The 25,267-nt window shown below is 28.7% G+C and overlaps 2 protein-coding genes across 3 annotated transcripts; both read left to right on the top strand.

The window, feature by feature from the left end:
• The first annotated feature begins 3,298 nt into the window (after positions 1-3,298).
• LOC100169085 (amino acid transporter AVT1D) lies at positions 3,299-8,478 on the top strand. Its single transcript, XM_016806634.2, has 8 exons — positions 3,299-3,502; positions 3,574-3,694; positions 3,787-3,899; positions 3,968-4,100; positions 7,255-7,405; positions 7,530-7,617; positions 7,710-7,916; positions 7,988-8,478. Exons 1-8 carry the CDS (start codon positions 3,394-3,396, stop codon positions 8,371-8,373), a joined length of 1,308 nt encoding a protein of 435 aa, XP_016662123.1. The 5' UTR covers positions 3,299-3,393; the 3' UTR covers positions 8,374-8,478.
• A 998-nt stretch (positions 8,479-9,476) lies between these two features.
• Positions 9,477-20,021, top strand: LOC100162252. 2 transcript variants are annotated; one of them, XM_008187547.3, is made up of 10 exons: positions 9,477-9,664; positions 12,420-12,580; positions 13,613-13,913; positions 14,190-14,277; positions 14,366-14,510; positions 15,975-16,091; positions 16,150-16,296; positions 16,373-16,496; positions 16,633-16,754; positions 19,711-20,021. In XM_008187547.3, the coding sequence occupies exons 1-10, from the start codon at positions 9,626-9,628 to the stop codon at positions 19,952-19,954; spliced, it is 1,488 nt and encodes a 495-aa protein (XP_008185769.1). In that variant the 5' UTR covers positions 9,477-9,625; the 3' UTR covers positions 19,955-20,021. The 2 variants fall into 2 exon arrangements, with proteins under 2 accessions (XP_008185769.1, XP_001948459.1); XM_001948424.5 differs by having other exon boundaries at positions 16,633-16,874.
• The last annotated feature ends 5,246 nt before the right edge of the window (positions 20,022-25,267 follow it).

Genomic DNA, 25,267 nt, shown 5'->3' with positions numbered 1-25,267 from the left:
TGTTGTTGATGTCTAACGCGTTATAAGTACCTAATAGATATTGTGATATGATTAATTGGAATTTATTATAGGTAGGTACCTATTATATTATGTCAATTTTTTTTTAATACCATATATAATATTATGTGTTATACCTAGACTGACATACTGTCTCAGCTCAGAATCGTTTTTCTTATACAATGATATTATATCATTGAATTCAAATTTAATACCATCCATTATACAGTGACCCACTTGTAATCTACTGTACAGCAGAGCGACATCCACTTACCCACCTTTTTTTTAATTTCAACTGAAAAACTGAGTCAATAATTATTGTATCACGTAACCTGAAGTAGTAGCTTTTATTCTGTCAGAACTCATGGATAAACCAAAGGAATCTTGAAGGAATGTTGCAAGTTGTTGTCCAAATGGCTGTTAAAGTCTCCACTGAGTATCATTGGTAAAATATGAAAATCGCACGGTATGGTACAAGTACATATAGCCATATAGGTAATGAATAACATCGATGAATTATATACGAAAAACGGTTCTGAGTGGAGACGGTGAGCGTATGATATAGTATATTATATTTAAATTTTCATCGGTAATGAATTATATAACTATTAGGTTTATGGTAGTTTAGTGATTTTATTTATGTAATTTAACATTACATTTATTATATTGTTAGTATTTAATTATTTTAAATATAATATATTTTGTATAATTCATTATTTTTATTAACTTATGAGCCAATACCACCTTACTGTAGAATGGTCTGAATAGGTTCATGGTATAGATAGGCAATAGCATAATAAACCAAAATCAATTTAGGTTAAAATTGGTTTTGCATAATTTTTTTTATTTCTAATTATTTTTAATCCTCAAAGAACTAACTACATCCAATTTTCTATCAAAAATCATCTTCAAAGTTAAAAATCCAAGTACTTTTACTTTACTGCTCTAGTGAGTGATGACAGACAAAAAAAATCACACACTGTAAAATCAATAGGTACATTCATCGCTCCGCTCAGAATTAAAAATATAATTGTAATAATGAAATATTTGAAAACTAAATATTTACGTTCTATTAAATAGTGTCATCATTGGGTGACTTCTTTACTCACTTTATTTTATTTTTTTTGTATACTGTTATCTATTTCTTATCATATATACTTATTATGTCATGCAATGAAGATTGTATATTTCAAATTAAAAAAAAAAAAATATATTTACGTTCTAAAATAATGTAAGTATGATTAATATTAAAATATTTTATCTTAAATTAACCTTAATTATTAATATACTTAATATGATTTCTTATAGTTTCTAATTGATTTCGATTTCTATGTACCAATGATGATTCTTCGTCCAATATATCTTATATCTTATATTTTATACTCCAAGGTTCATGCATAAAGAGACCATGGTATACGGTGAAATGGCTTTGAAGACGTGCATTCGTAATTCAAGCAAATCGTAAAATAAAATGATTTCTAGTTGATAAATAAGCTATCAATACCTACCAGAAAAGTTGTAAGGAATACTTCTCAAATATATATTTTTCAAAGTATTTAAAGTAGTAACGAATATTATTTAATAGTAAATAATAAATTAAATAATATATTTAAGTAATGCTTTTTAAGTGCATTTGAATAACTTTTCAAAAAATAAAAAAAGTGGATAACCGCTTTTTACGGTAGTAAAGTAGGTAGGTACTAGTACCAATTAAATAGAGAGCAAATGAAATGGATGTAATCGTATGGAAATAAAAAAAAATCAATACAAATATCAGTAAGACAAATTAAAATATAATATCAAAAATTGATCAATTAATTGAACTTTTAAATCATTATTATTTTAGCTCTACATAATTATAAATGAATACCATAAAATATGATATTCTATTTGATGAGAGTATATTATTATAATAATATACTACTTATATTAAATATAGTCATCCTAATCTATGCCTATCACTCATTAATACTTCATCGGGTCCTCAAAATAGTAAAAAAAAAATAGCGTTCAATTACTTCAACCGAGCACCGGACGATGAATTACATAACATTGTAATAATTTTATTAGGTATATATTATTATTATGTATGCGTTTACAGAGATTTTGAACTACATATTTCCATACTAGACGGAACTGTAGATTATTTTGATATAAAATATTTTTTTAATTAAGAACTAAAAAATAAAATACAATGAACTATTCGAAAATAAATACATTCATCGTTCCACTCAGCATCTAAAATAAAATATTTAATAAAAACTAGTCTTTAATATCAATAATAATTATTAATAAGTAGGTATTGAAAATTAAATTAAATTATTTGATAATAAAAGTATTTAAAAAAGTATTTGATAGTACCGATTAAATATTTGAATACTTTTATTTAAATAATTATTCTAACATTGCCTATGTGTAATTATTATGTTTAACACGGAATCGTAAAAACGGATAATATTTTATTTTGATGAAATTATTATAAAACAAAATATCTAAGACTTTTTATAATTATAATTAAATATAGACTGAAATAGATACCTACGCAAAATAGATACATTAACAAGCTTTCCGAACGAGTCCGAGCTACATAACATTATTATATTACACATACTGTTATAAAATATTCTTCAAAGATTGTCAAGCAGCATTTTATTCCATGTTTCCACGGAGAAAGTAATTTATTATTGTGGCTTAAAATCAAAAAAAAATGTTTGTTTATAGTTAAAGGGTTTTTGTAATAGCACTATAAATTGTAATTGTATTAAATTTAAAAAAAAATGCCGACCACGAATTACTTATAGGTACTATTTAGTTTGGTATTTAATTATGTTTTTATAGGTTATGAAATTATAGATTATACCTATATTTAATTAGGAATGCTACAAACTTTAAAAAAGTGAATGTTACACAATTTTTCTAATAATCACTATAATATCTATATTACTTTTGTTATTTTTACATACCTATCATGTAACTACATAAGTACACACTCACATGAAAACATGAAAATAAAATATGGATTTATATAAACTGTCCTAAAAACTATAATAATTTATGTATATAGCAATATAAAAATTAGAAAATATCTCAAAAGTATGATTAGGTACCTACCAAGTAGATACATTAATTTTTTCGGGAACAGACTACAGACATATCAAGTTACTACATTTTTATAATGCACAACAATATGGTCAGTATAATAATATAATATAGGTAATATTATTATGGTTATCGAATAGGGTTTTTGAAGGCTTCATGTACAACGATTATGTTACTTGAATATTTTGTCATGAAAATGTTCAGTATGGTGTAGATAGTTCACAATAGAGGTAGGCAATATATTGTTTTTTTTCGAAATTTTGGTTCGAAAGCCAATTAAAAACGAACCATTTTAAAATGATTGCGGACTCTAGTGGTTTGACAGTACCTTTCGCAATTTTGTGTATTGTTGATTTGTTTGGTATATTTCCGATAGTAGTGTTACCAGGACCTATAATAAAATGTGGTAAGTATAATATAACATATTATTATTTATTTTGTATGAATGGGTAATGAGTAATAATCAGAGACACACAGGATGGTTAGGAATACCACTGGCTATTGGTGTGTTTGCCATTCAAGTATACACTGCCATTTTGTTGGGGAAATGTTGGATCATAGCTGAAGAAATTGAACCAAATATTGTAAAAAAAAACCGGTGGGTAATAATATCATAATGACATAAAATAGTATCGAATAATCGTTTTTCATTTATAGAACTTGAAAAGGTTATATCTTACTGTATTTTAGGTATCCATATGCTGCTTTAGCTGAACTTATTTTCGGTAATAAAGTAAAACGCATTGTCACAGTTATGTTGGACGTCGCCGTATTTGGTGCGTGCATTCCGAACCTCCTAATTGGTAAGACTTGTGACATTTATTTTTACCGATTATATCTTGTAATCAGTAAACATGTTTTCAAACCAAAGCTTCTTACAATCTTCACATTCTTGGAATTAAACTCTCGAGTGAAAGATTTGACGTGTCACCGTGCATTTGGTTGATTGTTATTGGAATAATATTGTGTCCACCTCTCTGGCTTGGGAGTCCAAAAGATATGAAGTACGTAAAATGTAATATTTATTCTGAACAATTTTGTTTTTGACTGTTCAATTAATGGAATAATGCTGGGTTTCACAAAACATTTAATGAATTAATAGTGAACTAATATGGTACCTTAAACCAGATTTAGTGGTCAACGATTGGTTGGTCCATTAAATTTTTTGTGAACCATTAAATTTAATAAATTGTTTATGTAACCCAGCATTAATTTTTTATTAATTAAGTAGTTATTATTAAATTATGTTGTTATGTATCTCAACTTATTTTATATAATATTATAGTAATTTATAATCCGAAATTTAAATAATTACAAATCCAATCATCTATTATTACATAAGAAAATAAGAATAGGTACATTTTTTGTAATTGCTTGTGTTTACCGACCTCCAATGTCCAACAATAAAACTTAACTTAACTTAGTCAACTTATCAGATAGGCATAGGAAAATAATTTACATACATTTACATACATATATACAAATTAAAATATACATACATACATATATACATACAATATACATACATAGGTACATACATATTACATACATGAATATTTATAATTTACGACGATCGTAGAAAACATTCAAAACGTATAGAAGACAAATAAGCTACATGCTGTGAGTTTAACATGTCTGGTCTAAATATTGTTTAGTATTAGGTATATAATATATTATGTTTATACAATTATTTTTATTTAAAATCTTTTTATACAAGTAATAAAAATATAGGTAGGTATATTAAGTCAATTTTACTAGAGAAAATCATGATAAGCGAAGTTAATAGGATAGATAATTTGATATAGAAATATTTAAATGATAATGTATAATTTTGAATGGAATCATTTGGAGAAAATAGAGTTTAGTTGGGTCATTATGGATAGTTCGATTCCTAACATATTATCATGGAGCCATGCTCTGAGAATATTGACTGGGAAAATTGTATAATTTTTATATTTGAGTTTTTGGATGCTCCCTAAAATTTTATAAGAAGCTAAAAGAAGGATGAGTAGTTTGTTGTCTGTTTATTAATACCTATTTATTTTTTTTTGTAGTGATAGTTTGAATTTTAAGAACGATTATAGGAACGCAATATATGAATTCGATGATATATTTATAATTTTAATCCAACATTGTTAAATTGTATATATTATTTTGGTTTTGGACTAATATTTAGTATGTTTAATAGTAAACGTTAGTAAGTTGATTATTAGTTGTAGTATGCATACACTGTATAGTCGTATATATGTTAGTTGTTACGTACATTTTATACATATTTATTAGTGATGAGCAAAATTGGTCTTGGTCTTGCGGTCTCGCAAGACTCTTGCTGCAAGACCAAGACCAAGACCAAGACCAAGATGGTACTGGTCTAGCAAGACCAAGACCAAGATTAGGCTTGCAAGAACAAGACCAAACCAATACCGAAGCTGCAAGACCAAGACCAAAACAAGATCATCACTACAAGACTCTTGCAGTCTTGCAAATTTTTTTTTTCCCCGAAAACACATTCTAGATTCCATTAACTAATAATTTATAACAAAAATAGGTTATAAGAATTTATTTGTATTGTAATGACATTTTATCAGTATTCGAGGAAAAGGCGATTATTGAAAAAAAGATTAAAAATATAATGAGGATTAATATTACAAAATAACATGGGTAGTTTTCATACTAATTAACAATTACTGGAAAATTATTTTATTTTCCCAAAATCGATAAAGACGTCGAAAGTTGTCAAAATAGAATGATGTATGTCCATAATACACCCCTACTTTGAAACGAATATACTAATAGTGCTGAAAGTCATTACGGACTACGGTAGGTATCATTATATATACTCGAAATCGGCTCCTCGAAAATGCAAAGTTTTAAACGAGTATAATAAAAATTAAATTGTTTGACTTGTTTTATGTTAATGTTTGATTTATGAATATACTATGTAATATATTGGACTTAAGTTTCATCTTAGATATCATGGCAAAAAACCTACACACAGCTATAACAGGTATTTAGTTTTTTTTTTATATATTTTGTGAAAATAGCAAGAGTCTTGCAAGAGTCTTGCGCAAGACCAAGACCAAGACCAATATTAAGGTGTATACCCAAGACCAAGACCAAGACTGAGTCTGCAAGACCAAGACCAAGACCAAGATTTTGAAAGTCTTGGTCTTGGTCTTGTTTTGCTCATCACTAATATTTATAATGCATGATGTATAATATAGTATATAGAGCATACATAATATAGCGTGCTTGTAAAAATTAATTTATACTTTTTACTAAGGTTTTACAAAACTGTATAGTAAAAATTAGAATAATCGAGTTTAGTCTTTAATGTTTAACTCAGATTTTTAGAGAAACTGTGAACTTGTTATTCAAATATTGTATAGGAAATATCGGTTTTGTTTCATTACTTAATATTGTGTTATTTTTCATTTTATTCGTACTTGTGGGTAATTGTGTGAGTAACTGCTGCCTGGTTGGTATATTTAAAAATTTAAACTTATTTTAATTTTTTTTTTATTAAAATTGTGTTTAGATTTTGATCTTTATTATTCGTCTTACATTAGCTATAATAAATAAAGCACCAAATTGATTGATACTTCGTAATGTTATATTGGTAGACATATTATTTATTTATGTTAGGTACGTACAAGATTTCCTGTAGTGTTGAACCAGTATCGTTCTTAATACCTACATTGCTTATATTATAATGTATTCTTTAAGACATACTGCATTTTTTAATGATTTTGAACGATGATAGATAATTACGAGCTTAGATCAATATACCTAATTATTTTTTGATATGATTTTTGTAAATTATAAGAATATTTACCTATATTACATGTTGAACTATAGTCTATAAATGTATATTACAATTTAATTATAATATTATATAATATATATATTACATACATATTACAATATTATATGCTTTATAGTTTTATACATAATGCTCATACGCTTACAAGTTATAAAATGTTTTAAACGGATTTATATTGAAAACAAATGCTTAATAGTATGAAATAATTATGAAACACATTATACGCAATAAATACGCAATAAATACATTATAATAATATTGTAGCGTGTACTTATATACTAAGTATATAATAATAATATTATGTATTTTCATAATGATTTTATATTTTAATTTAGATGGATTGTATCAAGCTCTGTATTTTTTGTGGGCTCAGTGAGTGTTTTAACATGGATAGCAATGTACGATACACAACGTGAAATTTATGCACCAATTCCTGAACCTTCGTGGAATAGTGTCGCTCTGGCTTACGGATTATTAGCATTTCAGGTTTGGGTTTTATTCAATTATTCTATGCTATTCTAAATTAATAAACGCATAGGTATAATAGATGCACCTATAATATAATATAATATATTGATAGTACAGAACATGTAATTCACTCATATTGTAGTTTGATGTACATCCTCTCGTCCTCACCGTACAGATGGATATGGTTGACAAACGAAAATTGCCTGTGGCGATCATTTGTGCATTTTTAAGTAAGGTTTTTAAGTTAGGTGTTACCAACAATTAAGATTAATTAAACATTTTCTAAAACTGTAAACTAATAATTTATATTTATGCATTTTAGTAACTTGTAGCTTATTTTTAATTACTACTGTCATCGGATATGTACGATTTGGATCGCTCTTGAGCTCTAATCTACTGGACCAATTGTCTAATAGTTATATATTGGATGTCAATATAACTTTAGTTACAATTCAAATATGTTTATCGACAGCAGTCAGCACCACAGCACTGTTTCAGCACATTGAACATTTTCTTAAAATACCTAAAGGTACTAGACCTAAATTCACCTGGACTGTATAACATTCCTTAACACTGTGCATTATAATTGTTATGTTCAAGAATTCAATCGAAGAAGGTGTGTATTAAGATCATGTATAGTGATGTTGGCGGTTACGATAGGAGAGGCTGTACCAAGATTTGACCTATTGATGGGCTTAGTCGGTGCACTGTTGACTGGTCCGTTGATGTTCCTTTTGCCGCCATTGTTTTACATTAAAATACGATCGCTTCGTCGACTAAAAATAAAAAAGTCCGAAGGGGTGTGCTATCGCACGTTTCCAAATGCAAAACTGACACCGATAGTTGGTTTCAAGCGTTTAGCGCTGTTGATATTTATAATATTGGCTGGAACGTTGGCAACTGTCTTGTCGACGGTATCCGGGATTCGAGACACAATTATATATGCTAAGTTCACGCCTTCATGCATAATGAAATTATTTGAATGACATAATTTGATAATAACATGTTTGTTTTTCGAATTTGTTAATCAGAGTAAATACTGAAAAACGGTATGTGACTGTAACTGTTAAATAAAAATATTTAGTAACGGCCACTTACTACTTTATTTACCCAACATAAACTTTATCTACACAAATATATATATACATTAAATAAGGCATATGTTCTACTAGTTTAAGAGATTTGAATTTATTTCTCGGTTAATGGGGTACTTAAACACACACGCACACACTCACACATTGCTCGGTTTATATTCCGATGAGAAATGAAAATATGTTGCCGGAATAAATAACAATGTGTATGTATGCCGTTCGCCGCTGTCAGCTTAATAATTTTTAATTTGATTTAATATGCTCATAAAGTTATAAATGTGCACGTTAATATTAAGGTAGGTATACCTATAGGTACATTTGTATATTTTGTTATGGGAAAATGTAAACATTGGTTTTAACGAGGTGATGAATATGAGTCAAGGGCAACAATAATACTGTCGTTCCCAGAGCGTTGGCCTCTATTCACATGCTATTAAATATTAGCATAACAGATGCGTGGTCGCATGCATACAATAGCCCACTTTTAATCGATTCATTGTTGTCCGATTTTACGATTTCGCGAACGATACAGGGGTTCCTTTTTCATGTATCATGCGTGACTATACCCGACAAAAAAAATAATATATATATGTACCTGCAGGTACCTACAGATAACAGGTACCTATAGTATAAAAAGTGCTGTGATCGATTGAAATTCTAAGTTTTTATAAATTGTATATAATAAATAGATATAGGTGCTATATTTATTTTAAGCGTTGACACAATATAATATGTGTTCGATAATTAAATTTTAATATTTAATTATGCATCGTGATAGGTAGTCACACAAATAGAAAATTTAAATCAAATTGAGAGATTTTAAGAAGATACAAACCAATCACATATAATTTACATATTGTTAAGATCTGAAACGGCGCCTTGCAGACATAACTGACCTTAAACTTGAATGACCAACTTATTCGGCCTCCGTGAACGCGCGCATGTGCCCCACCAAAGACCGGTTCAAACATTCCATCTCACTGTATCTCCGAACAGAAGAGACAGTGACTTATCTGTACTAGTAGCTCCCTATCGTCTCGTATGTTATAGTTAGGTCGCATGTAAATTGGTATTGTTTTATTGTTTGTATTATGACAGTTACGTGTTTTTAACACGGAAATGACTACCACGCCAATACCATTTTAAGATGCAAAACGTTTGGATATTGTGGTTGTTTGCGGCAGCGGTAAGTAAATAATACAACGTATTCAGTATTAGTATTAAATTAGTGTTACATTATTATTTTAAGTCTTTAAGTAAACGCTGTAGGGCTCAAATACAGCTTGCCAATTTTAATTTTTTATAAAATGTATTGTTAATAACAATTATACTAAAATGTATACCTATTTATAATAGTTAAGACAGGTTTTTTTAAATATTGCAAATATAGTACCGCATCATATGTTAGTAAGCTATAGGTAGCCACTATTTCATACTTAACCAGGTAAAAAAATAATTATAACATGTAGGTATCTAAATACTAAATACTTATATTTTATTCTATATATTAACATTGAGATACTCAACGGTGTGTCGTATCAGATAAATCATGCAATTTAAAATAAATATGAGTAATATAAATTATTTATTAATATAATTAGATATACAACAATAGGTATAAAGTATAATATATTAATATCTGTATAGAATCAATAGATATTTGGTAGGTAAACATTATTCTCTGGAAATATTAAAAAATGTGTTCGAGTATAAAATTTATTCAGGTAGGCTAATATTATTATAAGCTAAATTATGTTGTCATAATAATTAAATCCTTAAAGCTTAAAATGTATACCACGAATCATGAAGATTACGAGTGTGACAAACGATTATTTATTGAAAAAAGGTATAAGAAATAAATTATTTTTATTAAAAATATGTTCAAATAGTAGAATAGTCTTGTTCATAGAACAAACCATTGATGTACGTATGTACAATTTTAAATTTTAAACTGATTAAACAAGATTAACATTTTTTTTTATTCAAAAATGTATTTTATTCTTCGGTCTATTGGTCATGCATCCTGTGAAAGTGAACTACTGTACATTTTTTCCGATAGTCCCAGCCTCAGATGTACACAATAGATGAATAAAAGGAAAAAGGAAAATATCGAGTGTTTTAAAAGATAGTGAAAACTGTTGATGGCATTCAGTTGAGACTGATACATTGACACATGTTCCAACAACTGACTTTACTAGTTTTCATATATTTATTGAAAATATTAACAGTCATAATGACAAACATTATGCGTTGATATGCTATTCAAATAAAATTCTATCAAATATGAAATAATAAATTAAAATTCATAATTATTTCAAATATTACTGTTTTGACATTATTAGGCTATACAAATGGCCTATAGTCTATAAGAACTTTTAGAAAAAGCTATATATCAGCCATCAGGTGCTTTATATTTTTAATTTGTGTTTTCAGATTCAGTTAATAATTATTAATTATATTTTATAAGTTAACTCATATGTATGTTTATTTTAAATACTAGACCATTTAAAATTCTGTGCACATAAATAATATCGAGATTGGTACAAATTAATTAAAACTGGAACACTGATAAAATATAAAACTTAAGGATAAAAAAAAAATGGTATGTAAAAATAATTGTTTGCCTTATACATCCTGCGGTAGAAAACATAAATTAACAGCTATATCTGGAAAGCTGAGTTCTCTCGAAATAAATGCATAAATTATACAGGATCACAGGGGCAAATCGAAAAAGTTAACCCAAATAATGAACTAAGCCTAAACCTTATGCCTGTCATTTATATGTTTTTTTTGTTGAATCAAATATGGTAAGTACGTACTAAAAAAATACGTCGACCCTTTTAAAAATTATAACAATGTTTAATGTAAAAAAGTTATACATTTATGGGTATAAAATATACGTATTCAAAATAGTTTACTGAAAATAATTTAATTACATTCAGTCTGCATTTGTTGCAATATCGACAAAAAATATTCTTAGAATTGAGATTTTCATCAAAATATCTTGTGTTGTAAATTTATGATATATATACATTTTTAATTTTATTCACCGATTATTGTGTTCTATAAATAATATTTCTTCGTTAGGTACATACAATTAACAAAATGTAATTTAATATCCTGGGGGATTCGAGACGTAAGGAATGTTCGGTTATCCATTCTTATATTTTTTCAGCAATGTCTTTACTTTTTTTAAATTATATGATTATTTTTGAATTTTTAATATATTATCAGAATTCATATTTTTGTATTGTACCTATATATTATTCAGAGTGCACTGTGTATGATTATTACCATAAGTAGAACTGTAGACGGTATAAGTTGACATTAATTGCAAAAAATAAATAATAATCTACTTATCTTATAATGTATATAAATATTAAACTTCATGATGTAGGCATATGAGACCATTATAAACAATTGCTATAATAGTCTATAGGTATGAAGCCCAGCTTAAAAATATATCAGTTCAGGTATGTAAATCAATTTTAAAAATAAAGTGCTTACGCGGCGATCACTTGAAATTTTATTCGAATATTCGAAATGAAGAAAAATACAAAATTAGAGAAATGCTTATTTCAAGTTATTTGTAATTTGTTGACTATTTTTATAACTTATTTTGACGCAACATTTAAAACATCTATTTCCATTATGTACTTAGGTACAACTCGTTTGCTTTGGTCTATTGATCAAACTTTCATACATATACCTAAGACAAAAGACATTTTTTTATCCAATTTTATCTTATAAGTAAATGTCGGAAAACGTGTATTTAGTTACGTGGGACGTTAAATTAAATTACCAGTGTAGCGACCAGCAATATTGTTGGCATTTGCGAATAATGTGGTCGTTAAAATGAATAACTGCGTGTTCTAAAATGTGACAGCTGTTTCTAAAATACAACTTTAAACATTATGTCTGTGTATATCGACGTGTTACAGGCATTTGTGGCTGTCTCCTGTGACGAACTCGACGACTTTCCTTTGGACGCCGTCGGTAACGACGATGTGACAGACAATGACGAGTCTCCTAATACAACAGTGGAAGGTGAAATGCCCATGTCCAATCTCGATATGGACGAAGTACCGTCAGATGATTCTGTGTGAGTATCTATATAATACGTCTAAACTCACAGTGACAGTGTTACCAGGAAAATGTATTTAAAAACGCATCGAGTCATAATATGATAAGCCAGGCGGGTCGTTAAAAATCCTCTGCTGCAAATGATCAGTAATCTATCTTATGGCGACCAGCTTTCTCTGTAGTAGTTTATTACTCTACAGTCTTCAGTTTTACACCCACATTCGTATACAAGCGAACGAACACGCTATTTTATCCATAAAATATTTGACTTTGCGTCACGAGTATAATAAATTGTTGTTTCTTGTCAAACTTGTAGTTTCATAAAAATAAACCTACCATAACAAAAATATAGTGATCATTCTGTAAAATTAAACGATTAGCACTGCACGTTGATCTATCAAATAAAACTTGTGTAAATTTTTTTTTTTTTAAAGAGTACATTATGTGCCCGCCAACTGTTGTATTATCTTGTAACTTTTTTACTAGAGATTTCAAATATAAAATGTTTTGTGTGATGATAAGCAAACCCTATTATAAAAGTTAGATTTATAATTTATAATTATATAATATGGTCGCATGAGTGCATAACTTTCGTTACTAAATCAAAAAATTCATTTTTAGACAACATTCGTATAGAATATAGATGATGCAATCTAGCTGTTGATCATGGTGTTCATAATATATTTTTTTTAATAAAAAAATGTATTAATATTATTAATTATGTTTTAATTTTCTATTATTGTTAAAATGTATGACATGTTAAACATCGTGCGTTATAAGTTATAACTGTTTTATTTATGCCGGTTCTAATAATGTTATTATTTTTTTGATTATCTTATAACTGCTGTAGATCACGCAGCTAGTTATAGTAACCGAGAATTTCTGGTTAGCGTGCTTTTCAATTGCGTAGGTAATTAAATATAATTTGATTATAATAGGTAGGTACATATTATATTTTACATTACATGTAGTTTCTTTAAAAAAAAAAAATTATGTACCTATTAACCCGAGGAAAACATTATCATGTTAACGTGCGAATACATGTGTACAGAAATATGGCGGATCGAAAATCCGACAGTATGCAAAAACTAGTACAATCAGCGATGCGGAAACCGGGTATGAAGGAACGACTGGCTCAAGTCGTGCCCATCATCAAGGCTATGACCCCAGCGCAGCGGCTCGCACTCGCCGGCATGGTGATGGGTAAGGGCCAATCGCAGAACCTCAACAACAAGGCGCTGAACGCGCAACTCTTATTGCCCATCAGCCAAGACATAGCGGCTATGCTGAGGAACGGCCAATCGACCTCGGGCGGCAGCGGCTCGTCGGCTAGGGCGTCATCCGGTTACGGGGTCAGATAAATTTATAAATAATACATATTATACTATAATACTACTACTACTATTATAATATACTATACTACAATATTATAATATTATAACCTATTATAATATTATTATTATTATTATGGCTATCGCGTGGTCGATTTTAAAAGTCCTAATACCATATTATTATTGTTATTTTTACATATTGTATACCTTACCTACACATTTCTCGCAGGTATAATATAATACTATTATACCTAGTCTGAATTGTACGTTTTATTTAATTTTGTTCGTTTTAAACAGTCTTACCATTTGTCCGTTCCTCCTAATCGCCTCCGAATGCCGAATACATTGATCCGCCGGTTTCCGCAGCGGATTCTTGAACGACCGGGTAACTGGTTTTATTTATAACTTATTCAAATATAGCTGGTCTCAAGGCCGTTGACCCAAATAACACGTTTGCATTAATGCCGAAACAGGTATGAAGAGACCCTACTCGCCGCCTGCAACTGTACTTAGACAACCCAGCAAGGTACCGGAATCGCCGCCCACCTCTGAAAGCCCACTGGATGACTGCGACTTGTTTGGTGATAACATTTGTCTGAACGTTCAAGCATACCCCGAGTTAGTACAGGCTTAATTAGCTCAGTATTTTAAAAATAGATTAAATTTAATGTGATGGGGGAGGGGGGATTCATGGTAAAATGTATAAGACCATATTATCAAAAACGGTCCCAAGGTCAGTTATAACTAGTTATAGGATACTAGATAACTCATCAATGATCCAGTTATTTAATCCATTAATCCAGTAATAATTGGACTTAAAAATATATATTATTTGTAACTTATAGTATGTTGAACTCACCCATGGTGTCTTGAAACTATTGATTATAACCAGTTAGGATTTTGTTGTTCTATAAAACTAAACAAGCATCAAACAACTAAAAAAAGCGCTAAAAATTATTTGAATAAACCACTTTAAGACGTACATATTAATTTGTTTTAGTCTTTAAATTAATATACTTGGTTTATGACTTTTTCAGATAACAGATAGTTGGGATTTCCTATTTATGTATACCTACGATATTTCTAAATAGTAAAAAAAAAATTATTAAAAACTAAAATAAGCAAAAATATCTAAAAAAAATAATAATGACCATGGTAAAAATATCTAAATAAAAAGCAAAATAAAATGTCATGTATTTTATTGGACGTACTATGGAATCAAATTTATAGCTAACATACTTGGTATAAGAGTTATAGAAAGAAAGCAAATCCTACAATGATTTAAACGCCTTGTGTCAGTTTTTTTTTAATTGTACCACATATTTGGATTTTGGACAATATATAAGAGTTAATAAATTATATAAGTAATTAAAAAAAAACGGAAATATAAATGGGAAGACAAATACGGTGAAACTCTATTACTTCGGTACTGTAAGTACCTAGGCAGGTACTATAGACTATTATAGTTTAGATTAGTAATTTTTCACTTGATATTCGGTTTAAAATTTTAATATTATAAGTACATACTACATTTAGGTTTTAGGTATATTATCGTTATTCAATGAAGTTCACTCATGACATGTATAGGTAGGAACTATTGTAGCCTGTAGGTACTAATATACGAGTATACAATTTTATGAGGTAAATATTCGTATATATGGTATTTTTATCTAACCTATAATGTAATTATATTTGTATTATACCACTATATAGGTTATATTTCAATATTTTATCCGAAAAATTAAAATTGTACGTTATAATAACTCGTATATTTTATATATTTATTATTTACAAGTATTTACCTTCTAACAGGCAAGTGGGATAAGGATTTGTTAGTTTTGAATTTGTATTATATTACATTACTACATAAGTATCATAATCATTAATCAATTATCATTAATATATGAACTTGAAACCCTTAAATATAAACATTTTTAGGATATTAATATTAAATTAATACTATATTAAACTGGGTAGTTTTTATGAATAGTCTAGTCACTACCCACTAGAGCCAGTGTATGCTACCAGGAAACTAAAATTTAATAATGGAATAAAATATTGTTTTGGTTTAAATTATTACAGTCTGGAAATTATTGAAAGCATTGAAGATACAGCCAATAGTAGAGCCGCATTTCAAGCATTAATTAAGGATCCTAAGTATAATATTTCTGATTCCTTCGATGCAAATATATCTGAAAGGTATTTGATTAGTTCGATCAATATTGAGTGAATCTAAAAAATATTATTTATGTTATAGAAGAATTGATGGTAATACTGAAGTTGCAATTTGTCAAAGTAAAGTAGCGATGGCTAGACCAAAAAAAGCTCGATCAACAAACGGTCAATGGAAATACGTGGTGAACACTGATGAGTACGTTCAAACTCTACGACTTGAAAAATGCTCGTAAGTCCCTGTTTTTTTTTTTACATAATTTGGTTTATACACCTATTATTAACATTGTCATTTATTCTTTAATTAGGAAACCAGAAACCAGATGTTCTCATGTATCCACAAAATTCAAATCTACGTGTCATCAGGTGTATAATTATCATAGGTTACTCACTTGGGACCAATTCTCTGGATTAACCATGGATATATTTAAGGTATTTTAATGGTATTACACTATTACGACTACAGTCTACAGCTTATAATGTATTGTAGATATTGTTGTAGATCATAACATAGATCTAAATTAAATAAAAACCAATAAACTATACGTTTAATTTTGATATATTTCAGGTGCCCACGTGTTGTGCTTGTCATATTCAAGAACTGAATCCACTAGCTCCAGATAACTTCGAGTCACACAATTCCGTTGCAGAAGATCAACATACACTCTCTTCAAACACTAATCAAAAAAAGTTAGCACCTAATAAACGAGTACAACAAACTACTAGCCCTTCCCAATATACGGTGCATGAAACACTCCCTGCTAAATACCCACCAGTAACTAGGAGACCATACAAGAAAAACCAGAATAAGTAATTATTATTTTATACAATAAAATATTTTACTTAAACGAATTTAAAATAACTCTTAAATGTAATGAGCACATGAAATATTGAACAACTTTTGCCTAACTATCTTTATCTCAATTTGACTTTTTACATCGTAATAATAATTACTAATTAGTAACGAATTACCCTTGTTGACATAAAATCTGATGTTATCGTAATCCCATTAAACGTGTTATATTTTCGTAATGAAACGGCTTTCATTTTTATAATATTCTAGATATCAGAAATATTTTGATAAATTCAAAATATTTTATCTTTATAACTAGGTAGGTAACCGTAGAAACTTTTATGTAGTTGAATATTTCATATCACTCGTACAGTAAAATATCAAAATAACTAGAGTTAACTATGCATATAATTCTACTGTAGTCAACAGATTAAGGTAAAGATAATATTTTTAATAGTCAAAATTGGAATAAAGATAGGTAGCTCGCACTACATAGTAGGTACATACGCAAACAATACATAATATACATACAACAATACGTCAATACATACATCAGTACAACATATAGTAAACATATTTACACATATTAATATATACTATAGTAATTTTTAAATACATTTTAATTCTCTATATTAGAATGCAAAACCAAATTCAAAAACTATTTTGTTATTGATTCTAATATTATTGTCCCCAGGCCCCACCTATTCTGTAACTAAACTCGACGTTATAATAAAATTCTTAACGATACCCTCCATTTAACGCGCAGAATAGTGAAGATATTTTATATTTATTCACTGCCGAATGTTGTATTTATAATTTATTGTTTTACAAAGTACCTAAAATGTATATTTTATTTTTATATTATTTGGTTTTTAGGATGAATAAAATCAAATAATAAATATTAAAATAAACGATAGAAAGTTACGCGTGAGAATATATTTTATATTAACAGACAACAGTACATACCTAGTCAGAAACGTCTTGTATAGATATAAATATTTGTATGCACAATATGTACTTGTTTGTTAATAAACGCGTCCATTGACTATTTGTAAAAATATCTGTACATACCATGTATAAGTAATATATGTTTTTATATGAAATATTATAATTATTGTTTATCTTATAGACAAGTCTATGCAGTATATCAACAATTATAAAATAAAGAACATTATAACATATAGAAATAAAAATGTTTAATAACAATTATGAATTATTAATAAAATCTAAACTCTTAGGTTTGATTAATAATAAGAACTGTTAAACATACGGTATATTTATTAATGGTTGTAAATTTAACTAATAAAAGTTATATTCTAAAAACCAATACCTAATAACAATAAAAAAACATCAGTACAGACTCATTAGTAAGTACCTAGCATAGACGATTGACTCAACTAAAACGTTCAATGGACTTACTACCCAATCAAACGGTTACAGATTTTTACAAATGTTTTGTTTCTTTTTTTTTTTTATTGAGCTTAAGCCCGGCATCTTAGGCCATTAGCTATTTTTGTTTTTGTTTGTAGGTTTTTTGTTGGTAGGGGGAGGAACACGTGTGTGTTTGTTTTGGCAGAATTTTTGATTTGGGCACCCGTAGGTATCTGCCATGCCCGGGTGGGGGATGGCGACACTTGTTCTCCGGGCACCGTGACTTTCCCAAAGAAAAATGCCGCTCATGGCTGAGGCCTGAGGTATCGAACCGGCGTCGGTGTGCCTTAGTCCGCTCGGCCACTCCGTCCCCCTGTTTTGTTTCCATTATTCCCATTAAATCATAAAGTATGCTTGAACAATTACGGATGATAATTCTTTACTAATGATTCAGTATAATTTTAGTATTATATTCAATTTTTTGATTTCTTTGATTGTATAAGTATATAACCTATATAACATAGATACTTCCTATATTTAATAAAAATGTTCAACAAAAATATCTAATTAAATGGACAGGCTGTCAGGTTATAATAATCATACCAATACTATATTATTAACTAACATTTGTATTTAATATATGTTCAGCATTAACTCCAAACCAGACGCATAACTTTTGTATTATTGGACGTTGGTGTACATTCTTAATATTAGTTTTTATTATTTTTCACATCCTAATATATTTTAAGGAAATAAAAATAAGTTAAATACTTAAATACTATATACTGTAGATAAATAACCGAAAGTTAGGTGAGTTTATTAACTATTAGAATACAAATTAATTTATAGGTAGGTACATTTATGGCCAAAACAAAATATACTTTAACATAATTTCGTTGAAATAACACGTGGCCAAAATGTTTTGTTCCCAAAACTGGCAAAACTAACACATATTATATTATTTTAATACCTTAAAATCAGCATTATTTTTTACTATAGCATTTCCCAAAATTTTCCTATAATGGACCGATACAGATAGGAAACATATTTGGATATAATAGAAATTTCACAGTGTGATACAAATATTATTATATTGATATTTTATTTTCATTTTTAAAACACATTATATGAAAATTGAAATATACCATGTTCAGTTAGTTAAATAAAACCATTATTTCAGTATGATACAAAGATGGGTTCGTGGATCTTCTCAGGTATATTTGCGGACCCCAGTTTGAGATACAGTAGCTTATTATGTGCAGTGGCGTAGCCAGGAATTTTTTATGGGGGGCTAAGTATACAAATACAATTTATTTTTTATTTACACTTTTTACTAACCTTGATAAAATTCTAAGGTCAACACGATCAATGGGGGGGGGGGCTATAGCCCCTTTAGCTACCCCCTGGCTACACCACTGATTATGTGTATAGTTTAACATTTTATACCTAATTATACTAAATATATATATACATATTTTACAGATTGACGACTCAAAACACTCCAACCGAACCGCCAGATCCGTATCAAACTACTAGGACCAATTACAACTATCACCCGATTATGGAATATTTTGTATCTCCACAACCATCATCACCACCCGAAGTTCGGAAGCAGGATCTTATGCAGCGCAAAGCCGATTTGATGGCTCCTAATACCGAATTCCAAACACCTAGCAACGGTTGGACTCCTATGGCAGAAGAGTTTGGCCCAAGACACTTGAAATGATTTCTATACTGTATTAATTTATTTGTTTATTTATTTATATTTTTATATTAAAATTTGATATTCAAAATACCTTTCACTTGTATTGTTCCGGAAATACCAACGTGGCAATACTTGACCGATATCATTTCATACATTAATAGTATAGATTAACAAACACTCGACTAATTGTTCCGGTTCGGTCACGTTCCAAGAACGCTTTCTTCCTTCACCGCGGCCGTCATTGCTGTGGTTTTAGTAGGTATTGTTTTTTTTACCAAGAGGACCTAATACTGTTGTTTGTTTTGTTTCTATTTGTATAAATCATAGAAAAGTATAGTTTCCTATTAAATATTTGTCGCCAAGTAATATAACAGAGTAGGTACCTATAATAATACACCACACATGGCTCACGACACCAATTTGTGAAGTAGGTAATGGCGTACCATAATATTGAATCGTTTATATTACGCTGGGTTCAAAATGATTCGACACAGTAGCTACAGTAGTGTAGGTAAGCTTGGTGCTGATCCGTTTAAACGGTAATATTGTTCCGGTATCCTTCTAACCGCAGTTTCGCGGTGCTCGTCGATTATTATTTATTATTACTGTTTGGATAGTAGTCCATATATTTTCGAATTCAGACCAAGGTATTCGCCGGTCACGGCCGTAAATTACGACCGGAAAACAAATGGTGTTTCGAAACGGTTTTGCGCAAACCATTGGCTAGACGGTGACACCGTGTCACTGCTTTGTTCGATAACCGTGTGACATTTTGAGATAAACATTTTAATTTTGAAACGCACGTGCGACGATTATTATCTTTCTGGTTCTCAAAAAAATTAATTAGCAAATACATATTATATAGTATATATTTTGTTGTTATTTTTACCACAAACAAAAAAAATGACATGGGTACACAATTTGGTATGTACACAAACGCAATAAAGAACGTACAAATAATACGACGACCGATTAAAGTGATAATAATATAAATCGTAAGATACGTTCGAACTGAAATTGATTTTATGTTATTATGTCACTATGTATTGCTCCATATGGCTATATTATGTAGTCGAATACTGGAATACTGAATAGAACATAGTACATATTGTAATTATATCAATAAATTAATAAATTCAGTTGTTAAATTTATCAAGTAAACCCTGCACATTTGTAATGTCCACATTTTAAGAATTTCTTTGATATAATACATATTGTAGTTACTAGTTGCACACATTATTTGTTTTGTGTGAAGCGTGTATCTAAGTAGATTTGAAATAGTGAGACATTTGATTTCTCTGGTCATTTTATTAATTTTGTCCTATATATCCGAACTTAAGCGCCTCTAAATTAATTCTGATTTAAAATTAATGAAAGCACATAATATCAGTTAATACATTATAATAACTGACATGTAATGTTAATATCTGGTGTACCAGAAGATTATATTCACGTAGGTATGTAAACTATAACTATTATTTGTAAATCTTTTTTTTGTAGAATTAAGTGTGAAGTTATAGCCATATTATATTTTAATATAATTATATTTTGGGCCTGGCTACAGATTTTTCTGACCTAAGCTCGGTTGTTGTGATAATATTGATACCAGTATACAACTATAGGTAGGTATGTTTACAAATTTCTACATTTTATAAATGTCTACGGTTTCCCTGCACTCTGCAGCGTCAAACAGTGGAACAGCACGGCCGCGTCAGACGCCGACCTACGTCCAGACCGGTAGTGACGAATGATAGACGCCGCATCCAGACGCTGCAGGGAAAACGTACCTACCTATAAGGTAGGATATAGACATATAGTCATATAGATATATATACCTTATAAGTACCTATAAGTACCTACAATGAGCATTATTGGAATAATGTGAAAAAGAGTCAGTTTCTAATTGGTATTTTTTTATAAACAGTTCATAGACAAAGCTCAGTGCCCCTTCCTCCAAAAATCATATTTATGATTCATAGATTTTCTTTGCAGTGGAAAAATATCGGGTACCGTGCTACATTTGTATGTATGTATGTATGCATATTATATAACATAATTAAAAGTTTCATATCAATCATTGAATTTTATTATAGGTAGGTATATATTCAATCCATTTTAAAAAAAACCTATTAATTAATCAAATTAGCAAATCCAGGTTCATATATATTTATCATCCTACATATATTAATAAAAGGCAATGTATTTGTGTAAAAACGATCCACAGACAATTCTATCTCACTTCTGAAATTTGGTACAGAGGTAATCATAATATACCCGATGATATATTTTCCATTTTAAATAGGGTCTCACACACCAATTACATTGCCTCACGAAAAACAAACATTTTTTTTTTGTGTCTTATAGGGTTGCCATTGACTACAGAAAATAAATTAGTTATTTTAATTGGATATAATTTTAGAACTGTATTTTTTACTTGGTCAAGTTTAAAAATGTTAAAACGTGTTGTAAAGTGTTAAAAATCTGTTAAAAAAATGTTATTGTAGTAATGTTCTATTTCACATTTTATTATTTAATTTGTTTAATTAAACAATTGTTTAGCATTTAATTTTGATTGTTATTTTAGTTATAATTTTGGCTATGAATATATTTTACTGTTTCTTTTTTTATACATCAGCATTAACAAGTAAGTACCTATAAAAAGTTGTTTTTTCATTTAAAAAAAAACTCTTGCGTAATATTGTTGTTTTTTTTTGTTTATTAAACAACCTTTTCATTTTTTTTTTGAAGTTGGGTCGTTGTATTATCTGTTTGAGTATATTATTAATAAACAATATTATTCATTTTACGATATGCCTATAGCAAACGTAAGTCTGATTTAGCGCATAACTCGAAGAGAGCTCGAGCTGCAAAAGATACTCTAGGTATAACAACTTACGGTTAGAGTCTAACCTAAGAATTTTAGGGGCAATCTCAGATCAGCCAGACTATGCAGAACGTCGTGCACTTTACTTATCGACATCATGAAAAAATTACTGATATAGTAATAGTGATATGCAAGTGAAGCCACGGGAAATAGCTATAGAATAAAGATATAAAATAAATAGAAGAACTATTAATTTTCAGCGAGTAAGAAATTTGTCAAATTAAAACATGTTGTTTTTAGTATTTTATATTTTATTATATTTTGAATTTTGATCGCTAGTTTTTGTATCTATAATTTTATCTATGCTAATAGTATTATGTAATAAACAATTATGTAATTTACAGCTGTACTATGCAGCTATGCAAGTGTAGGGATGATTTGTATTAATTTGTTTGATTATTTTCTAGTGATTATAATACATATATAACATGTCAACACTGTTTGTGTAGATGGTCGATATATACAATTGTATAAATCTCATTAAAATAGAATATCTTATATTATCTATTAAATGTTTAATGTCATGTATAAATTTCCAGAAAGTTTTCTCGTATTACATTACTATTTTCGCTTTAATATAGTAAAATAGGAAAATACAATGGCTGAACCTATATGAATTAATAATTGATAATTATACTTATATGCATGGAAATATGGAATAAAATATAATCATGTTATAATTTGATATATAATAAGTAATTACTATTAGAAAATAACTAATACAATTAAAATATATAATATAGTCCCATTTCAAACACTCCGAAAAGTCCGAAATAAAATCCTATATGTACCTATGGGTAAAGTGTATTATACAGTAATATTAAAGCGATAAAATCATTGCATTGGCTAAAAAACCACTCAACATAGTCCGTTGCAGACGATTGAGCATATACCTTTTTTTATAACACTATTAAGCATATTATATTTAAAAAAAGGTTGCCACATCCCATGTCTATTGACAACATGGTAGAGCATTAAGTATTTAAGTCACGGCGGCGGCTCAGCGGTTGCCGATGTACATTTCACAGGTCAATCTCCACGTCAATAAATTGTGTCTTGAAAACCATAGGGTATACATCATCGCCGTTTCTTATCCACAATTATATAATACCGATGAAATAATATTGTGTATAAAACAAAAAAAAAAAATGTTTATAAATATAAGTAAATATATTATAATTATAACAAAATTGACATCTACTACAAAATATTAATGTAAACATATTACATTTTAATAAACTATATTATGACGTACCAAATGTATCAATGAATACCAGTTAAACCTGCATGGACTGGCCTGCTGTGCCTTTATACAAGGTTGGAATTTGACCAACTTGCTAATTTTGTACCTGTAGCTGGGCCGATTGGACTGTACTACTACATGGCACAATCGCAGTATATATTTATATTTTTTTTTTGCTCAATCTTTTGAACTTTGATATTTCAACAAAATTGCTCAATCGTGTCTAAAAATAGTTGTTAAAATATTATGCTCAACTATATTGTAGCTCAATGGTCAATACTCAAAATATATATTTCTGGTGTACAATGAATCTGGTTTTTTGTCACTATATATCCACCTAGGTCGGTGAAACTCACGAACTGTCACGTATTACTAATTTTATTATAATAATTTTTTTGGTATGATTGGAATTTACTCGGCTCTGTAATATTTAAAAAACATTTTTAATAGACTATTGTCTACTTAAATATATTTTAACACTTATTCATCTATAATAATGGTTTAACGTTTCTTTTCTACTTAAATCTATATAATATGTTGTCGTGGTTTCAATGATCAGGTTTGTAGTATAAAACCACAGATTGAATTTTTATTAGAAAGGTTTGTTACTAACCGATATCTAAACATGTTCAGTTTAACAATGATGGGAAAGTACAAAAGGATTTGAGACAATTTATAGGCCATGTTATTATTATCTACAAGTAAATAAAAGCCATAAAAGGTTAAATAATAAATTAGAATAATATTCAATTTTAATTTTTAAACTGTTCGAAAAACGTGATTCACGTGAGTATAAAATTAAGGACAGTAAATTATAAATTATCATCTTATACAATTTATTTGCTAAACACATTATTGAACATTTCCTAATACTATTATTGTAAATTTAGTGCAGTAATGCAGACATGAGTGGCGACATATACAGTACCTATATACTCATCGTTGAATTGTATTTATCAATTAAAAATATATAAATATGGTGTGTCGATAACTGTACATAGACGTATTAAAATATTATAACTTATTGTAATATTACTAATTAATAGTAATAATTTATTAATTTGAAATAACTAGAATGAGACACTATACACGAGTATAATCAATGTATAAAAAATATCTGAACTGTTATTGTCTTAGTACGCAGTAATAACGGTCCTCGGATAACATATCTAATACCTATAATAGTTACACCGTAATACCGCGTACA

Source organism: Acyrthosiphon pisum, chromosome A3 (assembly GCF_005508785.2).
Source record: "Acyrthosiphon pisum isolate AL4f chromosome A3, pea_aphid_22Mar2018_4r6ur, whole genome shotgun sequence".
In the NCBI taxonomy this organism is placed as follows: domain Eukaryota; kingdom Metazoa; phylum Arthropoda; class Insecta; order Hemiptera; family Aphididae; genus Acyrthosiphon; species Acyrthosiphon pisum.
The sequence above is the reverse complement of the archived record's forward strand: the minus strand, read 5'-3'. Positions and strand labels throughout refer to the sequence as shown.

Bases quoted from the DNA above. Each gene is read 5' to 3' on its own strand.
- LOC100162252 (XM_001948424.5), top strand. From the start codon at position 9,626: ATGCAAAACGTTTGGATATTGTGGTTGTTTGCGGCAGCG. The intron at 16,297-16,372 runs GTAAGTCCCTGT...TTCTTTAATTAG, and splicing joins CTACGACTTGAAAAATGCTC to GAAACCAGAAACCAGATGTT. The intron at 16,497-16,632 runs GTATTTTAATGG...GATATATTTCAG, and splicing joins TAACCATGGATATATTTAAG to GTGCCCACGTGTTGTGCTTG.
- LOC100169085 (XM_016806634.2), top strand. From the start codon at position 3,394: ATGATTGCGGACTCTAGTGGTTTGACAGTACCTTTCGCAATTTTGTGT. The intron at 3,695-3,786 runs GTGGGTAATAAT...ACTGTATTTTAG, and splicing joins AATATTGTAAAAAAAAACCG to GTATCCATATGCTGCTTTAG. The intron at 3,900-3,967 runs GTAAGACTTGTG...TTCAAACCAAAG, and splicing joins CATTCCGAACCTCCTAATTG to CTTCTTACAATCTTCACATT.